The following is a 24,647-nucleotide window of genomic DNA, read 5'->3' as shown; positions in this document are numbered from 1 at the left end:
GGCTGTGCCTCCAGTATGTACAATGACTAGGCTGTCCTATATAAAGGAACTGAACACAGATTATTTTTTTTTATCCACTAGGAGTAATGGCATCAATTTCTCATGTTCTGAAGAACCATTGTATCTAATTTCTTTATATCCTATATGTTGTCAGATTTTCTAAATCTGTAGACTTATAAAACTTTTTTTCTAACACTTTACTTAACAGTTTTCTACTATTTCTAGTAGAAATACACCCCACTCCTGAGGGACTCCTTGTATTGAAAAGGCACTTGAAAAAGGAAGAAGGCGACAAGATTAATCTCTATTCAAATAAAAATACAAACCCTGAATTCTCTTTTCCAAGTCTTGTCATTGTACTGCCAGGAGTTTCTTAGGAAATGCAAATATGTATTTTCTGCATGAATAAGGACAATGTTATTTAAGGGTGGTAACAAAGCGATTGAATCTTATGTAAAAAAGTAAGACAGTTAAAAGTAGAGAGAATTGGAGAGACACCAAGTGACTTAAGGAGGAATAAAAATATATCCAAGAGAGAGAGAGGGGGGGGAGAAGGAGAACAGAGCAGACATTCCAAGCCGTGGGAGCAGTGCGGCAGGGGTGAGGCTGGAGAGCAGTGGCTGCACCCGGACACGGCGTGGGGCAGGGGTGAGGCTGGAAAGAAGCTGTCCCTCCTGGATTACCATGAAGTCATGTCTCAGGGAATGAGAAAAGTGGAACAATTCGTAGTTATAAGCAAATGACTCTAGGGCCCATGATGGGTTAGAGAACGGTTCTCGGGAGGCAGACTGTGTTGAAAAAGTACTTCATCATCTTGTAGACCCCTCCTTACTCACTGAGGGTCCAGATGCAAGTATTGTCCTTACTTCTCAGATGAGGAATCAAAGAACACAGAAGTTAAGAAACTGCTCAGGAGACCCGGCTAGGTGTAGAATCTGAGCTTCATGCTTTGAAGCCAGTAAGCACCCCCCTCCCCCCAGAGTCCTGCTCATAACTACTGGGCCACCTCTTTCCCATGATTCTGTTTGTTTTCTTCACCTACATTGTTTGAGTACAGCAATTAAAAGTGCATTAACTACCTTGTGATTTTCGTTTAAATTAAATCAATTTAAATACTGAGCCGAAGGCATTTGTTTTTGTAATAGTTTTTAAATTACTTGTAATGTAGCGTAATATGCCACCAGGTCTATCGAGGGTTGAGGCAGAATGCAGGGACTCAGAGACCAAGTTTATGAAGATTAAACTTCATCCCAGAGGCAACAGGAAGCATTAACTTTCTAAAATTTCCAGTTGGCACAAATAACCACGGACTTACAGAGTGCAGTGTTTTACCTGTGTAAACATTGTGTGGTGATCAAAACTGGGCAATTAGCATAGTTACTGCCTCAGACATTAGCATCTCTTTGCTGAGAGGACTTTGCAAATCTCTTCTAGTTCATGAGGCACACAGTGTACAACTGGTAATGATAGAATTCTGCACTGTGCTATGGAAACCAGAGTGCATGTGCCTTGTAGGAGAAACTGTACCTTTGTTCCTCCTCTGTCCTTAACCTGTTGAGCCAAGTGGCTTGGCTGTGGGTTGGAAATGCCCACTGAGGGTCTGTGGGTTGATGCTTAGGGCAGAACTAGAGAGAGAAAAAAAAAAAAAACAACTGGGAATCAGCTAGAGATGAAAAGGTTCTGAGCTAAAACCAGAGCAGTGGGAATAGGCGGTGACCACAGATGTCAATCAAAAAAAGACGAAAGTGTCACCAGCAATCCCAGGATACAGAGGCATTAGTTAGTGCTGTAAGTTTTCTAGGACTCTCTGGGTAGATCACAGACAGGGCTGCTGGGAATGTAATTCCCTAAAATGGATCCTAAGGAAGTCGGACTTTACAATAGCATGCATAGTTTGGGATTTTTTGTTTGTTTGTTTTTTTAAAATGGTTTATATCTTTTCTCCTTTTCCCATCTGAGGGCTTCTTGAGAAAAGGTCTCACTCTGTAGCCTAGTCTGGACACCTACTCACAGCAACCTTTCTGCTTCAGCTACCCAAGCATGAGCCAGCACAGCCACTGTATTAGTCAGGGTTCTCCAGAGTCCAGAACAAATGGGATGTCTCTATATACTAAGGGAATTTATTGGAATGATTCACAGTCTGCAGTTCAACTAACCCAACAGTGGGCAGCTGTGAACAGGAAGTTCAAGAGTCTAGTAGTTGCTCAGTCCCACGAGGCTGGTCTATGCAATCTGGAATCCTGAAGAAGGCTCCAACAGATGTGCTGGTAAGTAAGTGCAAGCAAGTGCAAGCAGACGAAGAAAAAAGCTTTCCTTCCTCCACTGTCTTTAAGTAGGCTTCCAGCAGAAGGTATGGCCTCAGGATCTGGATCACAGGTGTGCCCTCCCTTTCTGGATTGTAGTTCATTCCAGACGTCATCATGGTGACAACTGGGAAGAGCCAGCGCATCCACCCACTTCAGGGTTTTCTTTATAGTCTTGCTTTCTTTTTCAGAAGCAGCTCCAGGCATTTTAAGACTTCAAACTTTAGTTTTAGGGGAGTCTGTTCATGCCTCTCAGGTCTTTTTAAAAACAGCATCTTTGAAATTTCCTGAACCCATCAGATGGGCCGAGAGGCTGACAGATGTGCAGCTTTCACAGTATGACCTATGACCTAACCAGGGACGGATGGCGAATTGACAAAAGCCTCTTGTGTTTGCAGGCTGCTTTGGCAGGAGGCACCACCATGATCATTGATTTTGCCATTCCTCAGAAAGGCAGCTCCCTCATCGAGGCCTTTGAGACCTGGCGCAACTGGGCAGACCCCAAAGTCTGCTGTGACTATAGCCTGCATGTAGCAGTGACGTGGTGGAGTGAAAAGGTAAGGTGACTGGCCCCCAGTGTGTCCCATTTACTCCCTTTGTCCTTTGCTCTGTAGGAGAGCAAGAAACTGGCCATGTCAAACAGCAAACACCCGCTGGTAGTGTCCCTTTCTGGGGGGGTGACTGGGGACTGGGAGGACAAGTCTTCATTGCACATTCTTCCGGGTTAAAAACACTAACATGTAAAACACCAGAGAAAGCACACAATGGGTTTCCACTATGCTTATTCACAGTAGCATTATCCTGTATTCAATTCAGAAAATTGTCAACAGTTCCTTCAATTCCCATAGGACCCGACCCTCTTATTCTCAACATCAACGTGCCTAGAGTCTTTTAAACCATGTTAGAAAATTTTAATTTATGAGAAAAACATCAAAGAAATCCTAAACTTAGGATCCCTTCCAATTTGAAGCCTCCATTTCCACTCCTTGACAGGAAGAGACAAGCGAGGATCTGTTCCAAGGCCTCTCCCAGCTGTGTCCAGCTGTGACTTGGGCTCTCCCAACACTACACAGCTGGTTCCACCTGAGAATCACTTACGGGAGACCTCAACACACCCTTCCATGCCTGATAATTATGTAGGTCATGAAGAAAATGGCAAAATTCACATAGAAAAGATGATCTTGAGGGCCATTAAAATAGGCTGATTTTCTCCTGAGACTCTGTGTGTGCGTCTTGGGAACAAATCCCCCTGGTATTTAAGTCCTAACTCCTCTCTTCATATTGGACTTCATTCAGAAATGTTAGGGGTGGGGAGGGTGGTCCATGGTGATACTATTGGAGAAGCTTATACACCAACACCCCTTCCAAAAATCGTTTCAGACATCAAGTAGACATAAAACAAATAACTGGTCTGTAACAAGTACCCAGCAGACATCATTTCAAAGGTTATAGTCCATTGCCCAAATCGATTTTTCTCCCGCAATGATATTTAAATGAGGAGTTTGGTCTGCTGCATACCTTTAAAGGACATCCCTTCCTTTTTTCTACCCTCTCCTACCTCTTTTTCTCCTCCCCTTTCTCTTTCCTTTTACCTCCCTTCCTTCCCTTCCTCCTTCTCCTTCTCCTTTCCTCCCCTACCCCTTTTCTTCCTCTCTTATTTTAAGAGACAGCACAGGCAACAGTGTTAGCCTAAACCAGTCCTTTTCATCCTTTAACAAGTAAATAGCTCCCCACATACAGGTCCTGTTGTGTTACTCTAACCAAGGGCTCAATAAACACTCAAGCAACAGAAACTTCTTGTCAGTCTTGAAAGTTAGAAGATTCCAAGGAATCTACTTTGTTGGTATCCTAGGAGCTAGCTCATGTTTTACTAGAAGCTCCTAGCTGACTGCGGTAATCTCCTGTGGCCCTTGCCTGGCAGAAGGATCTCTAACTTTTGCTTACATCTCCTTGTACATACTGCATCTCAGGTTCCTCTTTTTGAAGACCACCAATCATCAGGAGTTAGAACGTATACCAATGAAATCATTATAACTAATCACATCTGCAGTAAGCCTGCTTCTAAATAAGGACTTAAGACTTTACCATAAGGGTTAGGGGGTACACAAGTCAATTTGTTAAAACTTTCCTTTTATGAAGATTTTTGTAGTCTTCCCCCCCTTTTATTGAAAACAGATTTTCCCCTCACATAATATATTCTGAGTACAGTTTTCCCCAGCCTTTAAGTTACTCCAAGTTCCTCCCCACCTCCCCTTCTGTCCAGATCCACCCCCTTTCTGTCTTTTATTAGAAAAGAACAGGCTTCTAAGAGATAATAGTAAAATATAATAAGATAAAACAAAAACAAGACAAGCCAACATTAGGAAAAGAGCCCAAGAGAAGGCACAAGAATTAAGAGACCCACTTGTTTGCACACTGTGGAATCTCATGAAAACAATAAACTGGAAGCCATAGCATATTCCCAGAGGACCTGCTACAGACCTGTGAAGGCCCTGTGCATGCTGCTTCTGTCTCTCAGTTCATATGAGCTCTGCTCGTGGTGATTTAGAGGCCTTGTTTTCCTGGTGTCCTCCATCCCCTCTGGCTCTTACACTCTCTCCTCCTCCTCTCCTGCTGGGTTTGATAAGCTCTGAGAGGATCGATTTGATGGAGACATCCCATTTAGGGCTGAGTGTTTCAAGGTCTCACATTCTCTGTGTAATGTCTGGCTGTGGGTCTCTATTTGTTCCCACCTGCTGCAGGAGGAAGCTTCTCTGATGATGGCTGAACAAGGCACTGATCATACCTACCTGTCTGGGTCTGGGATGCCTCATAATTGATTTGTAATATTGGGCAGCAATGTCTGCATAGTTACGTTTAACACAGAGGGGGGCTTGCTATGTAGTTGCATACTAGCCTTTCCTTTTAAAGTCCTAATCCGTGTTGAGACTTGTAGTGGGCCTTCAGTGTCTCTTACTGGGCACTTCTGATCTGTCTGCTTCTGATGTTTGACAACCCTGAAGCTCCCCCAAGCTATAACTTGTCCAGAGTCTTGTCATCTGTGACCTCTCACCTCCCAGGGGTGCTGCCAGGGAGCTGCTGCATGACACTCAGTGTCTGCTTCCTCCAGCAAACCTGGGTCCGTCCACTTCCTTCCTCTGATACCTCGCCCCAGAGCTTTTAGATTTGAGGCACTGCTGCGTGTGTGTGTGTGTGTGTGTGTGTGTGTGTGTGTGTGTGTGTGTGTACATATAAACTCTGCTTCCTTCTAGATCCATGGCTGCTACTACTGTTGCTGCCATGTGGCTTCATCTTCTTTTGCTGGAACAATCTCCTCAAACTGGAAGATAGGTGCAGAGAATTCTGTATTCAAGAATAGAAATGAAGTACTTCAGGGAAAGCTATTAACTTTTCCATGTTCGTCATTTTTTAACACTCATGTTAAATCCACTTAAGGATTTAACATGATTTAACAGTAGCAGCCGTTTATCAGGTACAAGGGGATATGATGTGGGGCTTAACTGCTTGATTCTGAGGTAAATTGTCACCCCTATGTTCATATTTCTTTTCTGAATATAATCTTTGAGGAATGATGAAATTATCACTTAAATTAACGAAGGACATGTTGGTGTACCTGTCGCCTCCCCCCCCAGGTAAAAGAAGAAATGAAAACCCTTGCCCAAGATAAAGGCGTTAACTCTTTCAAGATGTTTATGGCTTACAAAGATCTGTACATGGTGCGTGACGAGCAGATGTATGCAGCCTTCTCTCAGTGCAAGGAGATAGGCGCCATTGCTCAGGTGCACGCCGAGAATGGAGATTTGATTGCGGAGGTGAGCACTGACATTCCAACCCTTCCATAGACAGGAAAACAGCTGTACCTTAAAGCAGGGACATCCAGCCCTAGGAAGGTGGACTCAAGTCATGGAAGGGCAGGAATTAAGTCACTCGTTACCTGTGTGGCATAAATTCCCAAGCTGGCTTGTTTGCCACTGCCTTTGATTTGATTCGGTGCTTCTACATGATTGGGTGAAGAATTCTCCTTTTCCAACTAGCTACATACATTCAATTTTTTTTTTTTAATGTACATTCAGTTTATAAAGCTATGAGTTGTGTTTTTTTTAGATTTATTTATTTATGTGTACATGTGTGCCACACGCATGAGTGCGTGTGTGCCACACGCATGCAGTGCCTTCAGAGTCCAGGAGAAGTCGGATCCCCTGGAACTGGAGTTACAGGCCAGTATGAGTTGCCATGTGGGTGCTGGGAACTGAACCCATGTCCTCTGGAAGAGCAGCCAGCGCTCTCAACTCCTGAGCAGGCTCTCCAGACTGTCAAGCATTTCCTGTGTGTCCCTCAGCACTGGTTTGTTTTCTGAGACTCACGCTGCTGGTACAGAACGCTAATGTGTGGACCAGGATGTAAGCCGAGGGTGTGAGCAGTGTATAAGACAGTATTTTAAAGCCTCACATTTTTCAGAGGCTGGAAACCGCAATGTGCTCTGGAGAAGGTATTTATTCCTCATGTTAGCTCCATTACTAATGCCCAAAGGGTGTGCCATCTGCAAGATTTAAAGAGCTGTCTCTAACCCTTGATGTTAGCCAATTTTTTTCCTTTCCCCAGGCTTAGCTCCCATTAAAGTAAGATTGCAGTTCAGTAGCCAGGAGGCCCTGGGAAGAAGAAGGGGGTGTAAGCTATAAACTCTCAAACAGGCCAGAGTTTAAATGTGACTTCCTCACTGTGTGATACCCTCGGGTCCTGTCAGTCCTCTGAATCTTGATTCGCAGTTCTTTTGTGAAAGAAAGAAATAAAAATTTAAAGAAATAATGGATCTAACTAATATCTTTAGTGGTCTGAGTTGAGGGGCAGTGGAGACTGACTCCATCAAAAAATACAACTCCTATTAAGTGGGTCACTTCAGCAAGTCTCTGGAGTTGTTGTTCTATTTTGCTTTACTGAATTAATATACTAAAATGTCAAACATAAACAGTGCTGGGCAGTGCTTCTTATGGACCGTGAGTACAAACCTCCTGATCTTTTTCGGGGCTGGGATAGACAGACAGACACACAGACAGTAGAGACCAGAGGACAAACTCAAATGTCATTCTTCGGAAGCCAGTTTACTTCATTTTAGAGTCAGGGTCTGTCTCTCACTGACTGGGAACTGACCAGTCAGGCCAGCCTGGCTGGCCAGTGGTCTCGTGGATCCTTCTGTCTCTGCCGCCCCAGCATTTGCCTTTTTCACATGGTTCTGTGGACTGGACTCAGGCTGCCACGGTTGTGGTTGCTAGCAAGCAGTTTACCAACTGAGCACTTCCGCGGCCCCTCCCTTCCCCCACCTTTCCAATCAAAAGAAGCTGATGGTGAAATGATGCACAGGTCACTATGAATCTATGCTGTCAGCGTATTTCACTCTGCCCCGCCCCCACACCGATAGCTGACACATCTAAAAACCTATCAGAACTTTTCATTTCCAATAAAATCATATTTGCCGTTAGCAACCCTTCTCTCTCTCTCTCTCTCTCTCTCTCTCTCTCTCTCTCTCTCTCTCTCTCTCTCTCTTACATTCTTGCTGCCTTTTAGGGAGCAAAGAAGATGCTGGCACTGGGGATAACAGGCCCCGAGGGGCATGAGTTGTGCCGTCCGGAAGAAGTGGAGGCAGAGGCCACCCTGAGAGCCATCACCATAGCCAGTGCTGTCAACTGCCCTCTATACATCGTCCATGTGATGAGCAAATCTGCAGCGAAGGTGATAGCTGATGCGAGGAGAGAAGGTGACCCTCAGTGGGACCCGGGTGCCTTGGGTTAACACTCAAGGGAGCGGAGCTCACGTGCTTCCTTTGCTTAGTGTATGAGGAAGTTGTGTTTGTGGTCTGCCTCCCTCACTCATCCTTACACATGCCTATTTCTTTCTTCCTTTCTGTCCGTCTTCAGGACTATTCACTTCCTTCCGGATACTTCTTCCTTCTACTTAGGGCCTCAACGTATTTCAAGCTCATAATCCGTCTCTTAACACCATAAGCAGCAAACTGGGTCTTTTCCTAAAAAAAAAAAAAAAAAAAAAAAAAAAAAAAAAAAAAGCAAAAACAAAACCACAATAGTGAATTTTAATTTTAAAGCTAATTTTAGAGCGACCCCCACCTTTCCTGATCATCTAGTTTACCCTGCTAGGACTTGATGAGGCCAGGGCAGAGTTTGTGCTCAAAAATTTGCTTTTGAACGGAATCGATTTGTCTGACAGCACCTTGGATGCTGGGTCAGCTGAAGCAGTGGCTCCCAGTGCATTTTAATGATTGCTGTTTAAAGGTTATGTTTTAACTTCAAATTGACGGTTGCCTCAACTCTCTAGCTCAGTCTAAATGTAGCCATGCAAAAGAAAGAAAATGTGGTCCTGGGCAAAGAAAAAGAGATTAGTTTGCTAGTACTAGACAAAGATGGGTGAAAGCCACATATGGGTACCTCACTGGGGCCCCCATCTTGCTGGTAAGAAGCACAGGCAATCCTGCAGTGGGGGAGGTCATACTGTTAGCGACCTTCCTGAGAGTGACAGCCGGTGGCCAATGTACCTCATTAAAATCCACGAAATGGATTTAGTATGCTTCTAATTGACACCAAAACAAACTTTGTCAAAACTGAAGGGTTTCAAGAAGGGTTCGTAAGGATTTTGTGAGCCGTGTTCACTTTGTAATCCACTATATCATGTGTTAGGAATAAGGTTAATTTCAAATGCGCTCATAATGTCCTACTAGCACCTGTTATGGACTTCTTCCCTTCCACACCCCGAGTGTAACAGGATTGCTATGAAACAGCTCCCTCCACTCACCTAAACAGAAGTAGCTGAAAATCACAAGATGCAGTTCTAGCTTTCTGCCACCAGATGGTGATGTTGCCAGCTCTATGGAACTGGTAAAGGTTCCCCTTTTATGGGACACACCAGGTACACAACGTTAGACTAGAGAGAGCAGTAAAATCTGCAGAAATGCCCATCCTAACCCACCATCAAGCCATAATTTTGAAAATTAAAGCTGGAAGCTTCTTGACAGTGGGTATTTAGTTTATACATGTACAATATTCGATCAGAGACAGATTATAAAGATCTAGGAATCACAGATAACTATTAAGTATAGGCATTTTGATTTTGATTTTAAATTAGTTTTAAACACAATTTTACTTCTTGAAATTAATTTTATGTTAATCCAAGTTCAAAATTATATACCCCCAACAAACGTTCAAAGGATTGTTTTTCTTCTAGGTTCTTGTCATATCCTGTAAGAAATATCTATATCTTCTTTTACTTCATAAAACAAAACAAAACAAAAAAAAAAAAAAAAAAACCTTGCCAGTATTTTGCCCCTTGCTGCTTTTCTGTAGAAATATATCCTTGAGGTTAGTTCTCAGAAGGTGGGTTTTTATCATTCTCATTTGTAGGTCTAAAAATGTTCTACTATGTTTATTCAAATAACCCTCCAATGGTGGGCACTTGGTCTGTGGCAGCCTTGGCTCTTACAAATGAACACCACAGCTGTCACCTTCTGTAAGGGACTATTTGGTATTTGTAGAAGGTATGTGGCTTTTCTATTGCTGTTGTAAGAAATTGCTAAGAGTTTAATGACTTAACATGAACTTGCTATCTGGTTGTTTAGACAACAGAGTATCCAGGTGTTTGGAGAGCCCTGCCCCCTCCTTAACTTTCCCAGAGCCTACTCAGTTTCCTCGGCTCTTGCCCACCTCCACCTCCGCCTTCCTGAATCTTTAAAGGCAACCTTGCTGTTTTGCATGCTGGTGTCAGCTTATTCTGAATGGCCTCGTGTCTCTCTCTTCCACTTTAAGGATTCTTGTATAACATTAAGCCAACTCCATTAATTTAGAAGACTTTCCCATCTCAAGGCTTTTAACCACGTCTACAAGGTCCCCTTTTCTACATTACATAGCATATGAATAAACTATCGATTGGCATGTGGACATCTTTATGGTTCCATTATATGCCTAGCATAAAAGGGTATCTTCTAGATGGATTGCTGGTTCAAAGGTTAAACGGACATGCAGCTGTTTAGATACTGCTATATTTATTTCCAAAGGAGCCTTAAGTATGGGATAGTTTAAACACCACTCAAGCATGCCATGGCAGCTAAGTTGGATTTATAGTAACAATACTTGTAAAAGATACCCAAGTGCCCAATTGTCAAAGAGATAGCAGAACTGCAGAATGATTCATAGTGAGCTAGTCCACTCTGTGAATGTAACAGCTCCTGGGTGAGTTTGACATGTGATCAAGGAGGGACCAGAAGGAAGAGAAGATAGACTAACATATCCAAATTGTCCCCATGAAGACCGCATAAGTAAACCCAAAGAAAGACTCTGGAACCGTGATGGCTAAGAGCCCGTGGACCACACTAGGTGTCTGTGAAGGACTGAGGCACCCTGTCTGTGATTTACTACCCTCTGACACCATTTCCTCTACCATCATTTCTGAACACAGAAGTGCAATAACGGCCTGCTCTCTGTAACCTTATTTACATAAGAAACACTTTATTCCCCGGGCAGTGGTGGCGCACACCTTTAATCCCAGCACTTAGGAGGCAGAGGCAGGCAGATTTCTGAGTTCGAGGCCAGCCTGGTCTACAGAGTGAGTTCCAAGACAGCCAGGGCTACTCAGAGGAACCCTGTCTCGAACCCCCCCCCCAAAGAAAGAAACACTTTATTCTTATGAAAGTATAATATGGAAATCTATAAATGCTTTTGTCCCCACGTCCTTCTCCCTGGGTCCTGATACAGTGAGTCCCCTGAATACAACCCTGTGCTGCCTAGAAGCAGTACACAGAACCCTGGTTCCTGCCCAGACTGGCTGGATCTGAAGAGCTTAACTGAAACTTCAGGTGGTTCATATGATTATTAAAGTCAGAATCCAGCCACGAAGGTTGTCAAATTATTGGCTGTCTGTCTCTATTATGACTTAGGGATACAATACTGTTAAATTTAACTTTATACCTCAGTTGACAACTGTATAAACAGAAGAGGTGGGCTGAAGTTATAACAGCTAACACTATCCATGCTTCAGAGTAGGACTCTGAGACCATTGGTCCCTTCAGGTTTTATTCCTTGTTTTATTTTAATATATTGTTGCTTTGAATTGTCATCAGAATACTTTAAGTTCAACTTTACGACTGTTTTGTGGCTGATGATGTCAAGGTGTGGGGACGATTGGTGGGCAAAACTCAATATGACTTCACTAGCAAGTGCTAGGTCTACTGGTCCAGCCCAAGGCCACCAACCCAAAACCAAACCTTCTCAGTGACTAGCTCTACTGAAGCACTCTGGAGTGTGTTGATGCCGTGTTTCATAATTCATTGATTTGATGTTTAAAAAAAATTAGCTGGTTTAGGAGGGTCGTAATTATGTTTGACAGTTATATTGAGGAGCTGGAGAGATGGCTCAGTGGTTAAGAGCACTTACTGCTCTTCCAGACGCCCTGAGTTCAATTCCTACCACATGGTGGCTCACAACCATCTGTAATGGGATCCGATGCCCTCTTCTGGTGTGTCTGAAGACAACTACAGTGTACTCATATGCATAAAAATAAATAAATCTTTTAAAAGAAGAAAGTTATATTGACGACATTATCATTATCTTAACATTTTGGCATCCACTGGAGAGTTGCTAGCTCTCATTTCTGTCAGCCATTCTTCCGGCCTAGTGATTTTGGTCTCATTGACTTTCACTTCAGCGATGCTACCTTCAAAATCCTAGACTGTAAGCAGGTAATGGTGACTTACAACTTGGAGTATCAATTATCTTCCAACCATGAAAAATGAGTAAACCTAACTCGTGTCAATGCTGAGTTTTGTTAATAATAATTGTCACTTCAAGTGACTTTTGGGGGGGGGCTGGCTACTGCTTTCAGTGACACTCCAGGAATGTGTCTGCCAGCCCCTTCTCCTCTCCTAAGCTGCAGAAGGAACTCAGGCTGCCATTACAACTGCATTATGATTATCTGGGTATGATAGTGTTCTTCACAGCACCTGTTTCCTAGTCCTTCCCTGCTTTGTCTACAGGCTAAGCCCAGTGTTCAGGTACAACGTAGAAGTGTGACATAGTCTTCACTGGCAAAATAATCACTGGGAAAAGAAATGTATCCACTCAGTGAAGTGCACGCTTGAACTAGTCACATTAGCTCACAGAGAAGGAGTTTCAAGTGCCAGGGTCAGGAGCATTTCCTTCACACCAGTGAGGCTCCCAAGCAAAACTAATTTTAGTTGGCTACATATTTAGACCATTGTCTTATAAAGTTTCTTGGATTTTCTGTGATTTCTCCAGTTAGCTCTTTTAAAATAGGTTTATAAAATAAGCATAGGCCTCTGTACCACACCGTGAGCAGCTTCCAGCCTTTCCCTCCTGCTTCCATTAGCTGTAAGCAGCCCCTGCACACAGCACACAGGACTGACCACTGAGCTCTGGTGGCTGGATCCATAGTTAACTCCCACAGTTTGATAGCGTACAGATGTGCTGTGTGAATCACACCCTTTGATATCCTAGGCTCAATAGATGAGTTATTCTCATGTTTTCACTTTCTTGGATACTTTGAGAATTCTCAGGGTTTTTGTTTTTTTTTAAGCAAAGTATGTAGAAAGCGAATTTTCTAATTTTCCTCAAGTTTGTTCATTGATTTGAATGAGCACAGAATTCTAGGTCACAAAGTACTTCTGGAAAACAACAGATTGGTCTTATTCTGGCATTGTTACCAATACTGGACAATTGTTTTCTTTTTCTCTCTGACTGTTTTTACCATCTGGAATATTCTCATTTTTTTTTTGTCCATCATAGAGATTCAGAAATTTCATTAATCCTATATTGGGTCATAAGATTTAAATAATCCCCCTTCATGTTTAGGGAATATTTTAATCAGAAAGCTGATCTTCAATTCTGAACTTGTTTTCTGTCATTTCTTCCATATTTATTTTCTCTGTTTACTTTCCCAGGATCAACTCCTCCAGCGTCTCATCTCCATCTCCTTCTTGGTTTTCTTCTCTTTTCACCTTAAAAAAAAAAAAAAAATCTCAGGTTTTTGCTCTGTCTTGTTTGCTTTTCTTTGTCTTTCCTATGAACTTTTGTCTTGGTAATCTTTTCTGTGTACTTGTTACCTTATTTTTATTTTATGTAGATTGGTGTTTTGCCTGCATGTATGTCTATGTGAGGGTGTCGGATCCCCTGGAACTGCAGTTACATGCAGTTGTGAGCTTCCCTGTGGGTGCCGGAAATTGAACCCAGGTTCTCTGCAAGAGAAGCCAGAGCTCTAAACCACTGGGCCATCTCTCCAGCCCCTCCCCCTCTTTTTTTTATGTTATTCTTTTCTAAGAATACAGATGAGGCTTTAAAATTCTCTTTCATTTCCTGTTCGTTTTGTTGTTGGTTTTTGTTTTTGTTTTTTTTTAATGAATCCCTAGTCTTTTTCTCCACTGTTAGGAAGATGGCTCAGTGGGTAGAGCACTCTCTCTACAAGCACAAGGACTTGACTTCCAATCCTCAGCACCTTCATAAAGACCCAGGAGTAGACATCTGTGGGTGTGACCCCAGCACTGAGAGTGGAGGTTGGGAGGCAGAGACTGGTGGATCTCAAAGGCTCTTTGGCCAGCCAGCCTAGCAAAAAAAGGCCAGGTGAGCTCCTGGTTCAATGAGACACTTTGTCCAAAGAGGTGCATAGAGGAAAACACCTGACTTCTTCCTCTGACCACATCTGCATAAATGGGTGTACACACTCGCAAACTCATGTACATGCAACACACACACATACCACACATACCCAGCACATACACAATACACACACACTTAGTCTTCCTCTGGTGTGATCTATGTTTTTTTTTTAATTTTCATTTATTATAGTGTGTGTATGTGTGTGTATGTGTGCACCTGTGTTTGTGTGATGCCTGTCGATACACATATGCCACAGTACACATGTGTTGGTCAGAGGATAACTTTGTGGATTCTCTTCTTACACATTTGTGTGAGTCTTTGGGGATGAAATTTAGACCACCAGGCTTGTTCTGCAAGTGCCTTTACCTACAGAGTCTGCCCATGTTTGTGTGTTCTTTAAACATCTGGTGGCTCTTGGCTGTCACTGTGCCCCTGTGACTGGACAGTTCAGATGCACAGTGTGAGCAGCAGACATGCGTTTCTTCTCTGAGTAGATCTGTTTCCTGAATGAGCTCTGTGAATAGGGAAAGTGGTCTTTGGTGAGCTACAGTATACAAGTATAAGGTCTTTACTGGGTGATATCAACACATTATGAAGGCTGTCCCCCCAACACACCCACACAGAGGCAGAGGCAGAGAGGCAGAGAGGCAGAGAGGCAGAGAGGCAGAGAGGCAGAGAGGCAGAGAGGCAGAGAGGCAGAGAGGCAGAGAGGCAGAGAGGCAGAGAGGCAGAGAGGCAGAGAGGCAGAGAGGCAGAGAGGCAGAGAGGCAGAGAGGCAGAGAGGCAGAGAGGCAGAGAGGCAGAGAGGCAGAGAGGCAGAGAGGCAGAGGAGGCAGAGAGGCAGAGAGGCAGAGAGGCAGAGAGGCAGAGGTGAGGGCTCTGCTACCTGAACCCTCTCCTCTTCCCCTTACTTACTGTCTGCTCTCCAGAACCACCATCCTGTCTCCCTCTGCTCATTTGAATTCCGAGCTCACCCCTCTCATTTCCCCTACCTGTTATTCCATCCCGTGCTTCCCACCATCCTCAGAGCCCTCAGAGCCTCCCGGCATCCGTAGCTTCAGAGCCTCCCAGCATCCGTAGCTTCAGAGCCTCCCAGCATCCGTAGCTTCAGTAGCTTCAGTAGCTTCAGTAGCTTCAGTAGCTTCAGTAGCTTCAGTAGCTTCAGTAGCTTCAGAGCCTCCCAGCATCCGTAGCTTCAGTAGCTTCAGAGCCTCCCGGCATCCGTGGCCCCTCTTCCTTCTGTGAGTACAGTGGATTCCCTCCATCTGAGCCTCTTCATCAGATGCTGCCATGGACTGTGGAGAAAGAGAAAATCAAGTTCAATTCCTCACCTTTAATCTCAAACTCAGGCTTCCTTGGCTGGAACCTTAGTGTTTACCTCTTACCTTTATCTCCCGTGATGAAGAAGCAAAAGTCCAAGTACAGGATACGGAAGCGAACTGTCAAGGTCAGGTCTTCTGTCTTAGTCACTGACACAGTGACCACACTCTTAAAGGGAAAACACTTAATAGGGGCTGGCTAACAGTTTCAGAGGGTTAGTCCATTATCGTCAAGGCAGGAAACATGGTGGCACACAGGCAGACATGGTGCTGGAGAAGGAGCTGAGGGTTCTACATCTGGCTCCACAGGCAGCAGGAAGAGAGAGACACTGGCCAGGTTTCAGCTTCTGAGACCTCATCCCCTAGAGACACATGTCCTCCAACAAGGGACACCTCCCGATACTGCCAGTCCCTGTGAGCCTTTAGGGTTATTGTCATTCAACTACATCCGACTCCCTGCCCCACCCCCCCATAGGCTTATAGCTCTGTCATTATGAAAAAGTCTCCATGGTCTATTTCAAAGTCTCCTCTGAGACTCAGACAATCTCTTAACTGCAATCCCTTGTAAAATCAGAATGAAAAAGCAGATCGCATATTTCTAACATTTAATGGCACAGGATATACATTGCGAATCGAAAAGGGAGCATCCTGAGGAAATACTGGACCAAAACAAGACCAAAAACCATCTGGACAAACTCCAAAGTCTGCATCACCATGTCTGGTGTCCAAGGGGTCCTCACACCATTCATAGCTGAGTTGCCTTTGACCTTGGCAAAGAATAAATGTTTATTTCATTCTTAAGTCTTGCTTGGCCTGAGTAATTAAACAAGTGAACTCCCACCCACCCTTCTTGTGCTAAACCACTTGTTCATAAAGGAAGCACCATAAATCTGTTCCAAGCGTTATCTCAGAGAACCCAGCCTAAAAGCTAGGCATGCCCCCTGGTGGTGTTGTGACTCACTAGGAAGGAAGTTCTGCTCAGCACAGCCCAGATCTGACCTACTCCCTATAGTCCAGTTGACATTTTGCATTTTTTGAGGTTGGGGTTTCTCTTGTGTAGCCCAGGCTAGCCTTGATTTCAAGATCCTCCTGCTTCACCCTCTAGAGTTTTCGGATTACAGGTGCAAGCAATCACTTCCAGCCGTAGTCTAGTCTTTAGCCAAACAGTGCATGTGCCAATCTGAGCCATTGACATCTGTGATGATTCGCATCTCACTAGCTTTCCCCATGCATGTACCTTTTTAGCCACGGTGCTGCACACGGGGTTCTTCCCAGCCTGCCACTAGTGCTTGGATGCCCATGGATTCTGTTGTTTTATTTAGAGCAGAGACGCAGCCTCTCAGCTTAATCTGCCTGTTATTGTTTCCCATCTGTGATAGAAATGTCAACTATAGCCCACCTGTGGTGGTTTGAGTAGGAATGGCCCCCATAGACTCATGTGATTAAATGCTTGGCACTAGGGGCTAGCACTATTAGGAGATGTGGCCTTCTTGGAGTAGGTGTCACTGGAGGAAGTACGTCACTGTGGGGACAGAATTTGAGGTCTCTTCCGGCTTCTTGTTGGTCCGTTTGTAGAACTCTCAGCTCCTTCTCTAGCACCGCGTCTGCCTGCAGACTGCCCTGCTTTCTGCCATGATGATAATGGACTAAGTCTATGAACTGTAAGCCAGCCCCAATTAAATCTTTTCCTTTCTAAGAGCTGCCTTGGTCATGGTGTCTCTTCATAGTCATAGAACCCTAACTGAGAGAGAAGTCTACCCTTAACTTGTTTTGACATATCTTATTAAAATTTAATCTTATTTTATACCCAAGCTCCTGTCTTTGGAGTGGGGGGGGGGGAGCAAATGTGCATCTTGTTTAAGCACATTGATGAAACATTTTCTTTGTGCTTTTCACACACACACACACACACACACACACACACACACAAACAAGTTACAGGTTACAGGTTACAAATATGCTGTTGCTGTGCTCTGGGTTGGGTTTGTAAATTAGAGGGAAGCCCAGTTGGTTCCTAAGCCACTCATGGCGAGCGGGGCCTTGTGGTTGGTTTGCTGTCTATTTGGTTGCTTATGGTTGTTTGGACTGTAGTTGTATTGGTTTTCCCACAGCACAGAGATCCACAGCCAAGCCTTTTGTTGTAGGGCACGAAGTTCTCACACAGAGTTCGGGGTGGCTCCCACTTTTTAACCCCATCCTCCACATAGCCTTGTTTTTAGAAGACGAAAGAGAGATTCATAAAAGGCAGCATCCTCTCATGTTATTTACTGATGAACAGCAGTGAGTCAAGTCCTGTTTCTTCTGTATTTCAGTGCACCGACTCTCGACGGTTTTGGTCCAGGGGAGGGGAGACTAGTGTGTGGTTGAGCTCAAGGGAATTTGAATGTCACCTTGTTTTCTTTCTTGGTCTTGTGTATCTGATTATCTCATTGCCTTTTTAAATTTAGAAGAAGATCTACTTCAAAGCAGTTGAAAACTGGCCATTTAAGAACATTTCAAAAACCGGAACTGTGTGGCTCTGAGGGAAATAGCATCTGTGGACAGTGTAGATTTCTTAAGGCCCCTGACACACAAAGTACCACTGCCATGGTGTAAGCAGTAAGGTCGTGTTTCTCCAGAGTACTGGAGATGAGAAACCTGAGAGGGCAGTGTCAACAGCACCAGTGTTTTCTGAGCTGTAGAGGAAGCCACAGCCCAGGCCATATCCCAGGGAATGTCCCAGGCCACATCCCAGATGTCCCAGACCACGTCCTAGGTGTCCTAGGCCATGTCCCATGCAATGTCCCAGGCCTCTTTCCTTGGCTTCATTAGAAGGGTTTTCTCCTCTGCTTTCAATGTGTCCCTTCTGTTGGTGTCTATATTCCAACCCCCACTTCTTTTAGATCCCAGTCTTACTAGATTAGGCTCTACCCCAAAGGTCTCACTTTAATTTCACTACCTCTACAAAGACCTTATTAAATATATTTGAAGACTGCAAGAGCTGAATTCTGGTGTGTGGTATCTGGAATGGGACTGATCCCCAGAGGCTCGTGTTTTTCAATACTCAGTCCCCAGTTGGTGGAACTCTTTGGGAAGGATTAGAAGGTATGGCCTTGTTGGAGAAGGCGTGTCACTAGAGGCAGGTTTCAAATGACCATTGCTGTGCTCAAAGTACTCTCTCCTTCCTTCCTGTGGTTCCAGAGGTGAGCTGTTCCTGTTGTCATGCCTTTCCTCTTCCATCACGGACTCTAACCCTCCACCACTGTAAGCACAATTAAATGCTTTCTTCTATGAGTTTCTTCAGTCATGGTGTTTTATCACAGCAATAGAAAAGTGACCACTCCATGGTGAGATACACAAATCAATTTATAAACATGAAGAGATCCCAGGCTTCCCAGGGCATGCTACGTGCTTTTGTAGACATCATGGCTGTTCGTTTTATTACTCATTTGTTTGTTTGTATTTTGGGGTAGTTGGTTTGTTTGTTAACCTTCACAAATTTTACCATACTAGAAGCCTATTGCAATCCCATTTCCTTGATAAGAAAACTGAGGCAAAGAACATTGATTCATCATGTGCAAAGCGAAGAAATACAACTTCAGAATTTGAACTCTGGTCTGCATTTACTACCATCCTGTCTCTGTTTAATTTTCTTCTCAAGTAGTTTTTTCTTTTGAAAAAATAATATTTTCAATCAGTGCAGCCCAGCAGAGAGCTTCACCATGTTATTCAGTAGGAAAGTTATTTTGAAAAGCATAGCTATCTTCAAACTCTAGTTCAAGTGTCTTCCCCGACATCTGAGTGGATGCTCTTCACCTTTCTCTCACAGCTCTCAGGACGCAAGGCTCCACACAAGAGCACCCACTCTGTCACTTCCCTCCAATAAAGCTGTCTGGTGACTGAGAGAGTCCTACGCATCTAACATGCCTCATGACTCAGAAATCTTTAGGATCTCTCAGACATATAAATGCTGTTAAGTGGGAGATTGCTACAGGATGTAGTCTTTGCATTTTTGGTTCTGTGTCCAAGGATGGAGAAAGACTACAGAGAGTAAATGTGGATAGAGAGACAGTACAACCAAGCAAGAAAGGTGCTGGGGGTGGGACAGGGATGGGTGATAAAGACCCAAGAGTTATTGGATCCATGTAGATGCAAACACAATCAGAAGAGTACCAGATGGAAGACAGACACAAGCCACAAGCGCTGTTCACAGCCACCTGCAGTGCAGAGCAAAGGAAACCAGGAAGGGAAAGGGGATTATCACTTGGTCACATCCACAGATAGCTTGTGTGCTTGACTAAAAATGTTTAGGAATGTATGCTCCTCACCAAAGAGTGAAAATGTTGCTTTTCTTGTAACAGTGTGTATGTGGTCCTGTCTCAGAGGAGGAAGGCTTTAATTCTGGTTAAGCCACTGCCCACGCGTGTATCTCTGGCAGATCAATATGTTTCAGTGAGCATCAGTTTCTTCTTCGATCAAAGCAGCATGAGGTGTTGCTGTGACATCAAGTGAGGTCAAGTCCAAGAGATATGAAAGTTCTATAGTCTATATCTGTGGTCACAATTGTGCTTGCCTTATTTTTAGCTCAGATCTACCAGGACTTGCAATTAAATTGGATTTTTGTAGTTTGATACTTCAATTTGTGGACTAACTACTGGACTCCGTTTTCCTTCTCCTTTATACTTTATGCATGAGTTTTGGTCTTTTAAAAATTGTGAAGGGAGCTATGAGCCATTAGGAAATTTTTATTTTTAATTTTTTATATTCATAAATATGTAATGAGAATAAAGATGAAAATACACTCCTTAATGAAGAGCTTGTATATACAAAAAAAAAAAAAAAAAAAAAGTAGCATGTCACATTTGAAAGGGGCTAAGGCCTTCTGAGGAAATTACCTGTCATCTAAGCTTGAAGCAGCTCTGGCAGACTCCTTGTAGATGCTGACATTTAATTTTTCCCAAGAGCTATTAAGATGGTAGAAGTTTGGGAACTGCACTCCTGTATCATTTCGATGTGCCAACTGACTGAACAGAACACGTGACAGGACCTTTCCTTGGTGATGAAGCACCAAGGAAAATCCTGAGTTGGCACCTCATGGAGCGACTGCAAATCAAGTCGGAGTCTTGTTGTCCAAGCAACTGGGAGATGCGCTATTGAAACAGCAAATTCTCTTTGAAGTTGCAAATAGATACTGTGCTGTCTTAGTCTCTCCAAGTAGAGACCACTACTCTTAGTTCACTACACATGACCAATGTTTATCCTGCCTTTCACAGAGAGATACTAAAATTGTTTCTCTTTTATGGAAACAGGCCAGTAAGGACCTGGAGTGGTTAGCATCATGTGTGTCATGAAATCGAAGCAGATCAGCAGTGGTTGGGGTCCTGGGGGGCCCCTTTCACAGGCCATGGCATGGAGGCTCTGGGGGACCTTTTTCACAGGCCATAGTGTGGCACTCAAGTCAATTTCTTAGGCAAGCCTGGCTTTGACTGTTTCTCTATTCCCTAGGCTAGCTGGAGGAAGAGGCTGGTTTGGAGGAAGGACGATTTGTGAGATAATAGGGTGCTATGTTTCCATTTTGAGGACTCTGGCAGCTGGTGGCCATCCACTGCATATGCTCTCTAAGGAAATCAGTTCATTTCAGTTATATATCTGAACTGTAACTAAAATTCAGCATCTGGTCAACCAAAGTGAGCTCATTTGGCATACTAGAATCTCCTCCCCTCCTCCTCCTCCTCCTCCTCCCCCTCCTCTTCCTCCCCCTCTTCCTTCTCTCTCTCTTTCTCTCTCTCTCTCTCTCTCTCTCTCTCTCTCTCTCTCTCTCTCTCTCTCTCCCTGCTCCCACCGCCCTCCCCCTCTCTCTTTTGATTGCTTGCATGTGATGAGGTTGATGCCAGTGAATCTATTATTCTGACAAATGCTAATCAGATAGGAGCCTGATTTTAAATTCAAATTCACTGTGCACTATTAAGTTTTCCAACATGGCGTGCTTTGGATGTCCTCATTTGCATGATTTTTAAGTGTGCATTTCGGGCTACGATTTTATTATCTGAGTGTTCCTTTATTGAATGTAAGTCTTCTCAGAAAGTTCTTTTTGAGAGTGTGAAAAGGTTATCAATCAATCAGCAGCAGAGGTGCACCATGGTTGGAGTCCATATGGCTATATTAACAGTAGTTTATCATCTGGCTAGATGGCATCTAATTTGATATCACTGACTCAAAATTCCTGGGTTCAAATCCTACCTCTTTCACTCTACACATGTGAAATGTATATAAAGTATCTGTAGAGAAATTACATAATCCTGTAGCTTTTCATTGAAATAGTACTAGCATTATGCAATAGGATTTTAGGATAGTGTTATAAATGTAACCCCCAGCATCCTCTGGGTTCTGCGTCAGTAACACTGGAGGATAATCCAACATGATTTTAATAACCTCTACTTGGAAGGAGAGCATGCCATTTGCATTCAATCTAATTGACCCAAACAAACACATAGCCCAGCCCAATGGCAAGTAACTGGGAGAATGATCTATACCTTACAATGCAAATGACCAGAGCTCACTAAATGCTCAGTAATTATCAGCCATTGACTATTGAGTCTGGTTCACAAAAGTGAGTTGTGAGGTGGGATTCTGTTAAGCTATAGTATCGTCCTCTACTGGGACAGAGAAGACTCTCTGTGTGTTTGTTAGATGGTTTTCTTAAACCTGCACTAAAGGACTGAATTCTGCCTTTGAACCTTCCAGGAAAGGTGGTCTATGGAGAACCAATTGCAGCAGGTCTCGGCACTGATGGCACCCAGTACTGGAGTAAAGAATGGAGCCATGCAGCCCACCATGTCATGGGTCCTCCACTGAGACCCGATCCTTCAACACCTGGCTTTCTCATGAATCTGTTGGCTAAGTAATAATTTTTCAGATGACTGTGAAGTATTTGGATGGGAGATATCTTTATATCTTTATCAGTCTTATCTTTGGATGGAGGAAAGCTTGGCCTAAATCTGTAGATCCAAGGACCTGGTCTTCTGTTCTGATTGAGCCATGGTATATGAGGAGCAGAATACACTGGACTTAAGATGTTTGAGCTGATACAGTCTATGTTTGTTGTATGGGTGATACCCCTTTCTAGTCATTCTGAACATTTTAACATGCCCTGTTCACATGTCCCCAGATGCCAATTAATAGGGAACAGTTCATAGTAGACTGGACAAGCATCCACTTGCCCCATTTCCTTTAGCTCCCCTCTTCCTTCACACTTCTAGATCCCAGAGATTATTTATCAGCCAAATTGGGATGTTTGTCCCTGATGATGGAGCTGTTCTCCACCCATCTTACATCTGTGTTCATGACAATATGGACATCTGTCACTGGGCTGCTCTGTAGGACTTGTCTCCATTGCCATAGGTCACCATAAGAATATCTTTTGTGATATTCTATTCACAAGAAATTTCTCTCTACATTGTTCCTTGTGAGCCTGCTGTTTGTATTGCCAGGACCATACAACTATCTGTTTCTAGACAGGACAAGCTGCCAGCCCTGGCCTCGTAAGTCTTGATGCAGAGTCTAGGAGGCACCCTATCACCTCGCAGATCACTTCTTCCTTAAACTAGTCAGCTTCTTCCAATTTGGCTAGAAAATTGAAAAACAACAAAAGACAGACTTATAGAGGATTCTGCACCATAATCCTTATGTGTGTGTTCTCAAAAAGTGCTTCTAAGATAGAAAGAAGAGAGGTGAGTTGTGTCCCTAGAAATTCTACTCAGGCCTTCTCCCACTGCGTGGCATCCCAAGGAGGAGATAGGAGGCTAGGAAACACCAAGGCTATCCTGCTCCTTGTGGGGGTCTACTCACCTCATTATTGCCTTTCTTCCTGTTGATTCTTTACAGTGGCGATCTGACAACAACAGGGAGTGACAACTGCACTTTCAACACCTGCCAGAAAGCTATAGGGAAGGATGACTTCACTAAGATTCCCAATGGGGTGAATGGTGTTGAGGACAGGATGTCGGTGATATGGGAAAAGGGTGTGGTGAGTTTCACAAGAATGAGTCTGGGGTTCACTCAGGGTCATATTGTTTGAGGACCAAAGAAGTACACCTTCATAGAAAGTTCTCTCTCTCTCTCTCTCTCTCTCTCTCTCTCTCTCTCTCTCTCTCTCTCTCTGTCTGTCTGTCTGTCTCTCAAACACACACACACACACACACACACAAACTGGAAATCGCCACAGTCACTATCAACCCCCACCCCATGACCCTCCAGGGTATTATCATCAAACAAACAGTTGGTTTCTCTGTACAGTTCATCTCAGAAGATGTGTTCTGTCATTTGTGCAGACATAACTGACCAATTTAGATTGGGTCCAGATAGGCTTATTCTTCATGTGACATTAATGTAAATATTTGAAATGATGGGAAAATATATGGAGAATATTAAATTTGCTGTTTGATGTTACATAGATAACAAAATCTGTGGGCAAAGTGATTTTTTTGACTAATAATAAATGAAGAATGAATAAAACAATTTCGATTCTTTCTAAGGACGGAGCAAAATCCCATAGGCAGAAGTCAGGTGTTAACCTGGCTATCCAGGTGCCATGCATGGTTACAAAGATCTACAGCAAGACTAGGTAGACCCAAGTCCCTGTCATGCTTTTCAAAGATCCCTCTCTTAGATGATACATTTATCATATTTACACTTGAGAATTCTCCTTGATTGTTTCTCCTACATCACTGCCATTTTCTAACTCTCATTGTTCTTCTTAGGGTTTCTATTGCTGTGATTAAACATGATGACCAAAAGCAAGTTGGGGAGTAAAGGGCTTATTTGGCTTCCACTTCCACATCTTAATTCATCATTGGAGGAAGTCTGGACAGGAGTTCAAACAGGGCAGGGCCCTGGAGGCCGGAGCTGATGCAGAGGCCCTAAGTGGTGTTGCTCACTGGTGTGCTTAGGAGGGCTTGTTCAGCCTGATTTCTTACAGAATTCAGGACCATCATCCCAGAGATAGAACTGTCCACCTTGGTCTGGGCTCCTCCACCATCCATCACTAATTCAGAACTTGCTTACATTCAGATCCTATGGAGGCATTTTCTCAATTGAGGTTCCCTGCTTTCAAATAACTTTAGCTTGTGTCAAGAAGCCAGGACATTCATTATGCTCTGAGTTCTATTGATTTTATTTTCAGAATGCCTCCTCGTTTCCATATTATATACTATGTAATATGAGGCTACTATATAATGGGAGGCTCCAATTTTGTTCAGACCATTCCAATAGTCTCAAAGCTGGTTTCCTTATTCTCGGTGACCAATTGCTCCGATCTGTTCAATCCTGAGCTGTGACTCTGCACTGTAAGTGAAGCTCTGCTCACATTAATTACTTCTCAA

General features: G+C 43.6%; 1 protein-coding gene across 1 annotated transcript in view; it reads left to right on the top strand.

Moving 5' to 3' along the window:
• Nucleotides 1-24,647, top strand: part of Dpys (dihydropyrimidinase) — a 77,606-nt gene that overhangs the window by 10,428 nt on the left and 42,531 nt on the right. The window contains exons 2-6 of the mRNA XM_034516497.2: nt 2,702-2,860; nt 5,936-6,115; nt 7,866-8,055; nt 22,012-22,168; nt 23,152-23,293. Of these exons, the coding sequence (XP_034372388.1) occupies nt 2,702-2,860; nt 5,936-6,115; nt 7,866-8,055; nt 22,012-22,168; nt 23,152-23,293 (828 nt within the window). The remainder of the gene's footprint in view (nt 1-2,701; nt 2,861-5,935; nt 6,116-7,865; nt 8,056-22,011; nt 22,169-23,151; nt 23,294-24,647) is intronic.

The sequence above is a fragment of the Arvicanthis niloticus genome, chromosome 13 (genome assembly GCF_011762505.2).
Source record: "Arvicanthis niloticus isolate mArvNil1 chromosome 13, mArvNil1.pat.X, whole genome shotgun sequence".
NCBI lineage: Eukaryota > Metazoa > Chordata > Mammalia > Rodentia > Muridae > Arvicanthis > Arvicanthis niloticus.
The sequence above is the reverse complement of the archived record's forward strand: the minus strand, read 5'-3'. Positions and strand labels throughout refer to the sequence as shown.